Genomic DNA, 11,871 nt, shown 5'->3' on the forward strand with positions numbered 1-11,871 from the left:
TAAATGGGTGTTTCGTATTAAATATTTGCCTGATGGATCCGTCGAGCGTTTCAAGGCTCGTCTTGTTGCCAAAGGTTATACTCAGGTTCCTGGTCTTGACTACACTGACACTTTTAGTCCGGTTGTCAAAGCTACCACTGTCCGTGTTGTGCTTTCCATTGCAGTCACAAATAAATGGCCTCTTCGACAACTTGATGTCAAGAATGCTTTTCTCAATGGAACTCTTATTGAACGTGTTCATATAGAACAACCTCCTGGGTATATTTATCCTCGATTTTCCGCTCATGTTTGTCTATTAAAAAAAGCCCTCTATGGCTTAAAACAAGCTCCTCGTGCCTGGTTTCAGCGTTTTAGCTCATTTCTTCTCACACTTGGGTTTTCTTGCAGTCGCGCTGACACGTCCCTTTTTGTCTTTCATCAACAATCTAACCTTATCTATTTGCTTCTTTATGTTGATGACATTATTGTTACCGGCCACAACTCATCTCTTATTGACAGCTTTACTCGCAAGCTTCATTCTGAGTTTGCTACCAAAGATTTGGGTTCTCTTAGTTACTTTCTTGGTCTTGAAGCTTCACCCACTCCTGATGGTCTCTTTATTAGTCAGTTAAAATATGCTCGAGATATTCTTATTCATGCTCAGTTGCTCGATAGCAAACCAGTCCACACTCCCATGGTTGTTTCTCAACACTTGACTTCTGATGGTTCTCCTTTCTCTAATCCTACTCTCTATAGATCTCTTGTTGGCGCCCTTCAGTACTTGACTATTACGCGTCCAGATATTGCCTATGCTGTCAATTATGTGAGTCAATTCTTGCATGCCCCTACTGCAGATCATTTTCTTGCTGTCAAACGTATTCTTCGCTATGTCAAAGGAACACTCCACTTTGGTCTTACCTTTCGTCCATCCACTGTTCCTAGTACGCTAGTCGCTTATTCGGATGCTGACTGGGCTGGTTGTCCCGATACTCGTCGTTCTACATCCGATTATTCTATTTATCTTGGTAACAATCTGGTTTCTTGGAGTGCCAAAAAGCAACCTACTGTCTCACGCTCCAACTGTGAATCTGAGTATCGTGCTCTTGCCACAACTGCTGCTGAACTTCTTTGGGTTACGCATCTTTTGCATGACCTCAAGATCCCTATTTCACATCAGCCCTTACTCTTATGTGATAACAAAAGTGCTATTTTTTTGAGCTCTAACCCCGTTTCTCACAAGCGGGCCAAACATGTTGAACTAGATTATCATTTCCTTCGAGAACTTGTTATCGCTGGCAAACTTCGCACACAATATGTACCCTCTCATCTCCAAGTTGCTGACATCTTCACAAAAAGTATTTCTCGACCTCTCTTTGAATTTTTCAGATCAAGCTTCACGTTCGTTCAAATCTGACGCTCAGCTTGCGCGCGCGGGGGGGGGGGGGGGGTGTTAAGGATAGTTACCGTTCACTATAAGGCAAATATCTAGATATTTGCCTTACATTACGGCTTACCATATTTGCCCTTTTATTAAAAGCAAATATATTGTATTCCTTTATTATTCTTTCCTTTTATTGTTATTTCCCTGTTATTTGTAATTTACCATATTCTGTATTTTGTAAATGATTATAAATAAGATAACTCTCACCATCATTTAGGTGTGGTGGATTCAGCTAACATTTACAGGAACATTCCTGAGGTTATTTCTCTTCGTGATCTTCTATGGGAACATTCCTTGGAGGTGTAGAAACCTATTGGAGTCGTCCTTGCTCGAAGAATACTTGTATATCCTCAAATTGGAATTTTGAGTTTTCCTTGAAGCTCTCTAATGGCGGATGGGATTGGGGAAATGGTTTCTAGGCACTTTCATTACTCTATTCCTTCATAGAACTGGTGGGTAATCTTGTTTAGAAGCTATAGGAACAAGTTTGAAAGGAAATGGTGGAGAATTGCTCTCGAATTTGGAAGAAACTCGAGAGTAGGAGACCCAAAATCTAAACACTTATTGCCAACTACTAGGAGCTCGACCTTTCTCGATTCTTGTTCCAAATGATTGCCCCAACTTTAGAATTTATAGGGAAAACTTAAACCGACATTGGGAGCTCCAGAATCATCGTGCATTTTCGGTTGGATTTTATGGAAAATTCGTCGAAAATATCTACTCCGATCAGAGCCTCACCGACTTTAGTTTTGAATCCTAGTCGTTGGATGTGATGATCCGTGAGTGTTCTAGAATATATCTAAGTTTGAAGGAGAACCAACGGCTGAGAGTCGAGATTCGAACGATTTTGTGCAGAAGGTACTATGAAGGTTCTGATTCTTGAGCAGAATGGCAACTCTGTAATTATCCTTAACTTCAAGGGTATGTTGGTAATTTGCCACTTTTCGAATATTTTATTATTATTTTCTCGAAAAGTTCATAATTTTCCTAAAAATTCTTCCTCCCTTGTTGGTAATTTTTTCCCTTCTTGAGCATCTTGAAATTCCTTCTGAATTAAAAATCTAGAAAGATCCTTTAATTGAAAAAATTACCTTTTCGTCCTTTTCGCTTACGCTTTCATTCCCAATTCTTCTCCAGATGTTTAAGTCCTTAAGATTACTTCTTACGGTTTAGAAATGACTTACTAAGGCCCCTTTCCTTACTTAATCCAAAGAATTTCTTTCCTTGTATCTTTGGGTCTTGCATAGGTGGCTTTCCTTCATTTTTTGGGTGTTACATACATCACACACATTCATAACATGGCATTATAGGTCATAACATAACATACTTAAAATAGCATAACATTCCTAATTCAGTGCATGTAGGGGCCACAGGCATACGTCATCATACAATCCTTCTAACCAACAAAGGTAGAGTCACTTACTTGTTTAGTCTTAGATTCGGTAACTATTCTATAGGTGCTCTTAGAACATATTATTAAATTTAGTTTAGCTAAACATATTGATTACTCCTAGTTTTAGCTAAAAAAATATTAAATTTGAGCAAATAGGAGTCTTATGACTTAAAATGCCCTCAATAAGGTCAAAAACAACTTTAGAAGGGTCGAAAATGTTGGAAATGGTAACAAAATTGGGGTTTCGATTTTAAACACTTTTTTACTATTTTATACACTTCTTTTCTTCGACATTCTATTCTAAATCATCAGGGTTGATCATTCCCCAAGAGAATTTCAAAAAATTTAATTCGAAACTTTTGAAGCACGTGCTAAAAATACTGAGTAACGGTTGATGTTTTTTCGAAATTTTCTTGATGAATGATCAACCTTGATGATATAGAATAGAATGTCGAAAATTAGGGTTTCGATTTTAAACACTTTTTTTACTATTTTATACACTCTTTTTTTTTCGACATTCCATTCTAAATCATCAACCTTGATCATTCCCCAGGAAAATTACGAAAAACATCGACCGTTACTTAGTTTTTTTAGCACGTGCTCGAAACGTTCCAGATTAGGGTTTCGATTTTAAGCACTTTTTTACTCTTTTATACACTTCTCTTCTTCGACATTCTGTTCTAAATCATCATGCTTGATCATTTCTATGGAATATTTCGAAAAACATCGATCATTAGTTTTTTTAGCATGTGGTTCAAACGTCCTGGATTAAGGTTTCGATTTTAAGCACTTTTTTTTTTTTTTTTACTGTTTTATACCCTGCTTTTCTTCGACATTCTATTCTAAATCATCAATCATGATCATTCCCCACGAAAATTTCGAAGAACGTTACTCATTTTTTCTAGCAAGTGCTTCAAACGTCCCAGATTAGGATTTCGACCTTAAGCACTTTTTTACTGTATCATCCACTCCTTTTCTTTGACATTTTATTCTAAATCATCGAGCTTTTTCATTCATTCTACCTTTTTTATATCCAATACCAATTGAATAATATAAAATGGACTTGATTTCATGACAACAAGCATAGAATACAACTAGAGCAATAATTATGAACATCACACATCGATACATAATTCTTTGCACTCTTAAGGGTCTCTATTAAATCGTCCAACTCCAAACCTAAAGCATGGAATCATAGAAGAAGAACCAACATTTTGACTAGAGAGAGTAGGGGCCTCTCATTGTCGAGGCTTCTCGAGTCGATCTTCATCCTCATCGACTCATCAAAGCTTTTCTACTAATAAGCTAACATTTTCAACATATCAGTGATCAATGGAGGCTGAATCAGAACCAAAGTACTTCTCCCTTTCTCCTCCGAGGAAAATTTTGTACTACTCCCTTTCTGACCCAACAAAATTTTGATATGTTTACAAATAATTCCTCCCCTTTTTCAATCATATTTCAACTCTTTCTAGAATTATTTTATATATACCTCTATATATACCTTATTTGCATTGTAAAATCCTGTATTTCTATGGATACCATTTCTATTCCAAAATTGACTCCGAACTCTTTGTGACCTCTAGGGAAACAAGTAAATCTAAATGATTGTTGATTCTATTTTCATTCATTTTTGATGTATTGCAATGGATTTCTTCTTATAAGGATAGCCTTTTCCTTGATATCTTTGATTAATTTGGTACTTATTCTTATGAACTAATGAAATACTTATAATTTTATTTTCCTTTATTACTCTTGTTCTCCGAATATGATCTTTCTAGAATTGTGTTTTTTAAGTTAATTCCAATGATAATTTATTTTGAATTAAATTATAAATAGAGACTTCCTCCCTAAGATTTTGAAATTTTAATGGAGTATTCCACCGATCTATAATGTGATGTCATTATGTGTAGCGATCATGATCTTCTCCTCCTTCACAAGCAATGTAAGTCTCTGTTGCACTTAATCAATCCTCTCCCAACTCTTGAGACAAGTAATCTTGAGTAATTTTTCTGACATAATTATTCAATTAAGTTTTAAACAATGATGTCATTATGTGGAGCGACTTTATTATAGTAGAAAAATAGAATCGTTAAGTATTGTTTCTCCTAAATATAAAAAATACAATTATTGAAAACAAGCCCAACATCGTGGCATGTTGTAAACCAAATTTTGAAAGCTAAAATAAAAATGATAGGAAGAATGACTTGAAACATTTGTCGGCGCTAAAAGATTATTCAATCAGTTGACGGAGTGGTCTCAGGTGGCGCTGGTTTAGCACAGATGGGAGGGTTTTGCTTTCCAGAAACGGTCGGTTTCACATTTGCACACTCAGACACAATTGGCCCTTCTTTACCACTATAAGTGAGGTCAATATCAGCAATTTCCACATCCTCACATGGATGACTTTTACTGCAAACAAGTTTGACTGCAACGGGAGTAGAAGATGTGCCCCTGATATTCTTGAAACTAACTTTGCTAATCTTAATCGTTGATGGAACCTGGATGTTCAAAACAAACATTAATTAATACTTGTTCAAAAGATAATAAGTTGGAAACCGACGATTTTAATACATACCTTTCGGTTGCATTGATTCCATGGACAATATTCTTGATCTATGATGATAGGGTTAGCAACATTATCCATTTCAATATCTTCAAAATGCATGTCAGAGGCTGGGTATGAGACGGCAGAATCTGGCCATGATTTGATCCTGACACCATTTGTAGTACCGATTAATTTGCATTTCTTCACTGTAACTCCTACCACTTCTTTTTCAGTTTTATACTTGCCCAAGCTGCCTATGCTAATGCCATGTCCCGGTCCGCAAGTAACATCACTAATGGTTATTTTTCTGTTAGTGTATCCTACAGATATACAATCATCTCCCGTTGCGATTGCGGTATTGAGAATGTAAACGTCTTCTGAATCACCCATGTGAATTCCATCGGTGTTGGGACTATGCTCTGGTGCAGTAATTTTCAGGTGATCGAAGGTAAGATTCTTGCCGGCCAAAACATTGATATGAAAATTCTTGCTATCCAATGAAGTTATGTCCTTCACTATCGAATTTGTGATGAAATTGAACTTCAAATTCTGCTCATTTTAAACAAACAAAGAAAAAACACTCCCGTGTTAAAACATATAATGCTAACCCAAATTATGGGTTCTTTTTATAATTAAAGTAGTACGAGCATTTACCATGGGAAGCTTTTTGCATTCTTTCTTCAGGTGGCAATCATTCTTTTCCCAACCAGCTTTTCCTTGGCCATCGAAAACTCCAGTACCAGCCAATGTCAAATGATCGACGTATTCCATAACAAGCAACCCATCTCCTTCCGTGTCGGTAGGAGAAGCTTGTAATGTTCCTTCAACTAGAAGCTCAATAGGACTTTTACATGGACCTTTGAGCCTGGATTCTCCTAATTGATAAGTTCCTTTTGGAACTAATACTTTACTTGGAGTAGCCGACGCACATGCTTCCTTCCATGCATCTGCTAAAGCCTGTGAATTCAACCATTTCATTTGAGAGAAATATTTTGTCCAAAATGAAATTTTGGTTTATCAACTAAAACAAAGGTTTATCAACTTAAACAAATGTACACGTACTTGAGTAACATCAGCATTAGGTTTGGCACCAAATTTTGTAATATCAAAAACACCGCTAGTAGCATCAGCGGTAGCATTAGACACCAACAATAGCAGTAGTGGTATTAATGCCATAAACTTTGATATCAATCCCATCCTTTCTAGTTCACTTGTCTCTTCTACTTTTGCCTTATTTTCTTTTGGTTCAACTTTCCAAACTTGTTAGAATTAAGAATTGATTTGAATGCATTCACCAACTCAAACTCTCTTTATATACAAACACAAAAATAACCAATTCAAACTACCTAAATTTGTTAAAAAATAAGTATGTGGTTTAAAGGCAAGCCCTATAATTAGTGTTTTACCTTAAATGATGGAGGATTGGTCTCGTAGGAGCGTAATTCCTTTATTAAATTTCTATACTAAATAAATGTACATACCACAATTTTCAACAAATGAACAAAAAAAAAAAAAAAAATTATACCAAAGACTTCATCAAAAAATTCTTTAAAAAAAAAATATTAGTTTTCAAACTATTACTCCATACTTTTCTTACTTTTATTCCTATCTCACAAGTTTTCCTCTTTTTATGCGGAAAAATATATTGATGAGAATAAATATTTTTGATTTTATTGTTATTAGCATGTATCAAAAATATATTCAAACAATGTGATGGAAAAAAATTTCTTTAGCCATTTTTCAGCAATATTGGTCCGTCGAGGCCCGTCCATGCCCAAATTGCTTAGTCGGGCTTGTCCATTTCCAATCGTAATGGACAAACCCTTGATCCAATTTTCTCTCAATTCTTCACATGTCTTGTTACGTGATCGATACATTCTATTGGCACTTGCCGTATGTTTTTCATAATCAGCTCTAGAGAATTTGTAATCTATTTTTTAGAATCCGCTCTAGAATCACATTCATTCACTATCAATTATCATTTGGGACATATAAATGTATAGAATTTTATCTATGGTTCTCTCAATTATTCCGGATGAATGGAGTTGTAGGGTTGCTTGTGATGCGTTATGCGGAGTACACTTGGTTTGATCAAGCTCCCCTTAAGCTGTGTTTTTTTGGATCTTTATGCGGTCTCTTGCAGAAAATAGGTCTCCATCTTCGATTTGTGCCACCATGTAGTGTTTGGGCAGGGTTCCCTCTACCTCCTTACGCTGTTCTTGTTCCTTTTTTCAATGAATTCCCTTAAAGTTTCTTTTCTAACGGAAACAAGAAAAGAAGCAAAATTGAGCCCAATGGTGTTATCTTTAAAGATATTATTTTCCTTTCTGGGATGATAACCCACCGTAAATTATGAAGTCAGTGGATATCATGTAAGGGGTATGGAATGAAATGATGAAAAAAAAATTAGAATTTCAGGATATTTCGCGGTTGAACGACGCATCAGTGCATAGGCTTCACGCGCACATGGAGGTGCGAGTAACCAAGAGTGGGACATGTGGGTCAACGAGTGTAGTACGCATGTGGGTGGTGGAGGCTTATTTCAAGTTTCCGCTCGTTATGTTCAACTCATTTTGACCTGTTTTATCAATATTAGCTTATACTAACTTTGAAAATCATTAGATATAGGTCAAATTAAGAGAATTTGTGACGAAATTACCATATTATGAACCATTATGAAAGCAAAGGAATTGACGATTCATGTAAGTAGTATATCGAAGCTCCTAAACAAGCATGTTACCATGGGATTAAGAGATAAAGGCATTGAATGTATGTAAATGGCATGAGTTAAATAATAATAATAATAATAAAATGTGAGCATAGTAGAGAATCGTGATTAGTAAGTATGATGTATGACTCTAGTTTATGCTTATGAACTATTTACGACGTGGAGATGTGAATGAGTATTCTTAGTCTACTAATCCCTGCAAAACCCGTGACCAATGCGATGTGTGCCAAGTTGGGAACAATGAATATTTCTGACCAGAGAGTTTAGCAGACAAACCATATTTGACCGAGAGTGAGCCTTGCATACGAGCCTAAAATTTGTAGTAAACATAAATAGAGCCAATAAATAAAACTTAAGGTTGCTAGAACACCTTAATATCAATAGAGAGGTCCTAGTAGATGAGACTAGGAGCCAAGGTAATGGTTGGATGGAGGACCCGACCAAAAACCTAAAAATAACCCATTGTGAATAAAACTTAAAATATTTCGAAAAAATAATAAAATTTGTTAATGATAAGTTTGCAAGTTAGGAGTAAATTAATTACTCATCAAAATTATCTTTAATTTTTCTTTCTAGATAAATGTGAAGTAATGTGATCGAGATGACTGTGTAGTCGAGTTGGAGACTTAGGGATCCTACCTAGACCCGTAATTTGTGTCAATAGTAAGAACAGTGAATCAAACTTTCGAGTAAGGCGGATATTGTATTAAATTTATATTTCACATATCATATAATTTTTAAAAATTTAACTTTGTTCGAGTTTTATTAAACACAAATGGAAAGTTCAAATATTTATAAGCTAGATCTATTAAACCTTTTTTTTTTCTTTAGAATCTAAAAATTAACTAGACAAACAAAATTTTGAGATAATTTCGGAGCATAATTAGTTGGTTTCTTCGTATGTATAGATCCACATTACTCCATACAAAGCTGAATTACTACCTTACAAAGAGTAGCCAATTTTATAGAATTAATACCATTTTTGTATGCAGTTTTTTTTTTTTTTTTATTCAACATAGATATTAGACGTGTATGGTTAAACTACTATATGGATCCCTTTCGACATTTGATCATTTTAATATCTCTACGTTCTAAATGTTCGTTGTTTTTTGTTCTTGTATTTTTAAATTTGGTTCATTTTGGTCTATATACTTTTTAAATACGACTACTTGAATTTCTGTTTGCAAAATTTTGACCTACATTTTATACATAATAGAATCCATTTAATACATATAGACTATATTTAAAGGAGTGTGAGATAGAAAATGAAAATGAACAGATTAAGATGATCCCCTCGGACCAAAATTGACCTATTGAAAATGAATAAACATAAGTAATTTAAATCTATTAGAAATAAAATAATCTAAGTTACCATTCTCAGTTAAAATAACTTTTAGACATTTGTAACAAGTTTATTATGGTAGGCGTTGCATTAGAGCATTTCATATGTTACTATTCCCATGTTCCAACGTTATCAAAGTGTTATTAAATTCATGTCTAATCATATTAATCTAACACGTTAAGAATATATTTTTCGTAGAGTTAGCAAAACTTTGTCAGTAATAATTGTTGACGAACTAGTTGATCCAAATAGATATTTGTTGGTGGGAGGTGGTGCAGATGAAGATGAGAAAGGATAGTTTTATCAATATATCAGCGAGTTAAATCTATAGTGTATCTCCAAGAAAACAGGAATGACTAATAAACATTATAGATCAACTAGTTCCAACGTGCATAAGCTTAGTGTTTAATCCGAAGAAATGTCATGAGAATTTATGTCTTAAAATCCCATAATTAATAAGTTAATTTTAATTTTTTTATTTACCGTTTAACATTATCCATTATATGAAAAATTGAAAGTTGGTCGGCACACCGAAAGATCATGTTTAAGTAGTAATATAAATTATTTATAAAATATGGATAAAGTTGGGTACTTATTCTGACATCAGTGTTGATATGAGTTACTTTGTAATTGTTACAAATTATTTGATCAAAGCCTTTCGAGTGAAAATATGAGTAGAGATATCTTGAAGAATGAGTTTGTGTAGGACTGAGCCAAAATAATTTATCCTTTTTTTTTTATATAAATTTTTTACTTGAGAAGATTAATATTTTACCGTATGATTATATGCAACTCGATCTTAATTAGAAGTGAGTTACGAACTCCTACGGTTTATCATTTGATTTGTAAGGTGAGAACAACTTTCATAACCAATTCAATATGTCTTCCATTTTAGAGATTAAACAAACCGAGAGTTGAGAACATGTCTTATGAGATGTAATTCACTTATTTTCATATAAAGTAGGTAGATGAGTAGTTTTCTAAGTGATGACATGAGAACTTGAATAAAGGTCCCTACCCTCTTATCTTGGTTGGATCATGAACAATTGTTCTTTCAAGAATTTTTGGTGCTTAGTTACGTTACAGGGGCAAAACAAACTTTTGACCTAACCATAATTACAATCCGCTCTTAAAGGATCTATTAATAATTTCATCTAGGACACAACTTGTCGTGCAGCGTAGAGGAGTGCAACTCTAGATTTATTGTACGATTGAGCATGCTAGGGTAACGTCACTAATTAACCTAAAAAAATTAGGGGCATTACCGATAATCTTTTGTTTTAGACTGTTGAAAATAGTAAAATATCAAGATTATTCTTAAAGTAAATTAGTTTGTGATAGAATTAAAAACATGGCTTAAAATTACTTTCATTCATTAATATAATAATTAATAATAACGAACTTAAAATAAAAGTGGACTATAACGAAACTCTATGGATGGTTTTAGATAGTTTAGGGTATTTTAGTTGATGGAAAGGAAATATCTCTGCTTAGAAGTTTGAGTTGACTTAGTCAGACCATACATTAAATAGACTCGGAGTTGGATTAGTTTTTTTAATTATTTTAAAAACCTCATAATTAACTTTAATAAATCAATTTAACCAACATAAATGAAATGGTAGTTGGAGGAACTAAGGTTTATGAGGTTAATCTAATTTGTCCAAGTAATAGTGTAATGCCCCTAATTTTCTTACCTAGATCACGGACGTCATTACTGTTGGATTTTATGTTCTAAAACTCATAGTTTATAAACAAAGATATATTCTATTTTCAATAAAGTTATTATTGATGTTTATTCAGTAAAAATTGTTATTGAATAAAGTGAACTTTACGATCATTAATCTAAATCAAATAAACTAAGAACACTCTGGCTATAGTATGATTACTTGAACTATATGTAGAGACATAAGAGTGGATCAAGTTCAAGTATATAGTCAAAATGATCTATAGTATAAGGATAAGGCTGAGTACCTTATTCTGGGGACACTATGGATGCGGCCCACTTTTGTATATGATATAAACAATTTGATCACTAAATTTTGCATGTGGAGACATGTGAGTGGGGGCGTCCTATGCAATGAGTATTGCATAAGATCGGACCATGAAGAAAACCACTCTCACTTTATAAAGTCGTTTACTGTTGAGACTGATTTTCTTTTCATTCGATAACCTAGGTAACTCGGTTTTAATCCTGAGCTAACCATGAACTCCTGTTTATTCGGAATTATCCTTAGATTTGCATGGGTGAGAGTGGCTCTAGTTCGCCGACTCAACAGGCCTCCCATTTCAGGGGTAAGACTGGGTGAATGGCTGGGGACGTGGGGTGCAAGACGGAATTCACTCCTACCCACTTTTAGGGATAGAAGAAAGGTAGTTCCCTTAAGCACTGACTCCAGGTCTTGAACAAGGGGCCCCACCCTCTCATTGGCCTGAGAGGGAT

The 11,871-nt window shown here is 34.4% G+C and overlaps 1 protein-coding gene across 1 annotated transcript; it reads right to left on the reverse strand.

Annotated features, from left to right (window-relative positions):
* Positions 1-4,889: 4,889 nt before the first annotated feature.
* Positions 4,890-6,587, reverse strand: LOC111805977 (exopolygalacturonase). Its single transcript, XM_023691289.2, has 4 exons — positions 6,424-6,587; positions 6,016-6,318; positions 5,392-5,910; positions 4,890-5,314 (listed from the first exon to the last, which is right to left on the reverse strand). The coding sequence occupies exons 1-4, from the start codon at positions 6,556-6,558 to the stop codon at positions 5,051-5,053; spliced, it is 1,221 nt and encodes a 406-aa protein (XP_023547057.2). The 5' UTR covers positions 6,559-6,587; the 3' UTR covers positions 4,890-5,050.
* Between the last annotated feature and the right edge of the window lie 5,284 nt (positions 6,588-11,871).

Source organism: Cucurbita pepo, chromosome 11 (genome assembly GCF_057944985.1).
Source record: "Cucurbita pepo subsp. pepo isolate OVF chromosome 11, ASM5794498v1, whole genome shotgun sequence".
In the NCBI taxonomy this organism is placed as follows: domain Eukaryota; kingdom Viridiplantae; phylum Streptophyta; class Magnoliopsida; order Cucurbitales; family Cucurbitaceae; genus Cucurbita; species Cucurbita pepo.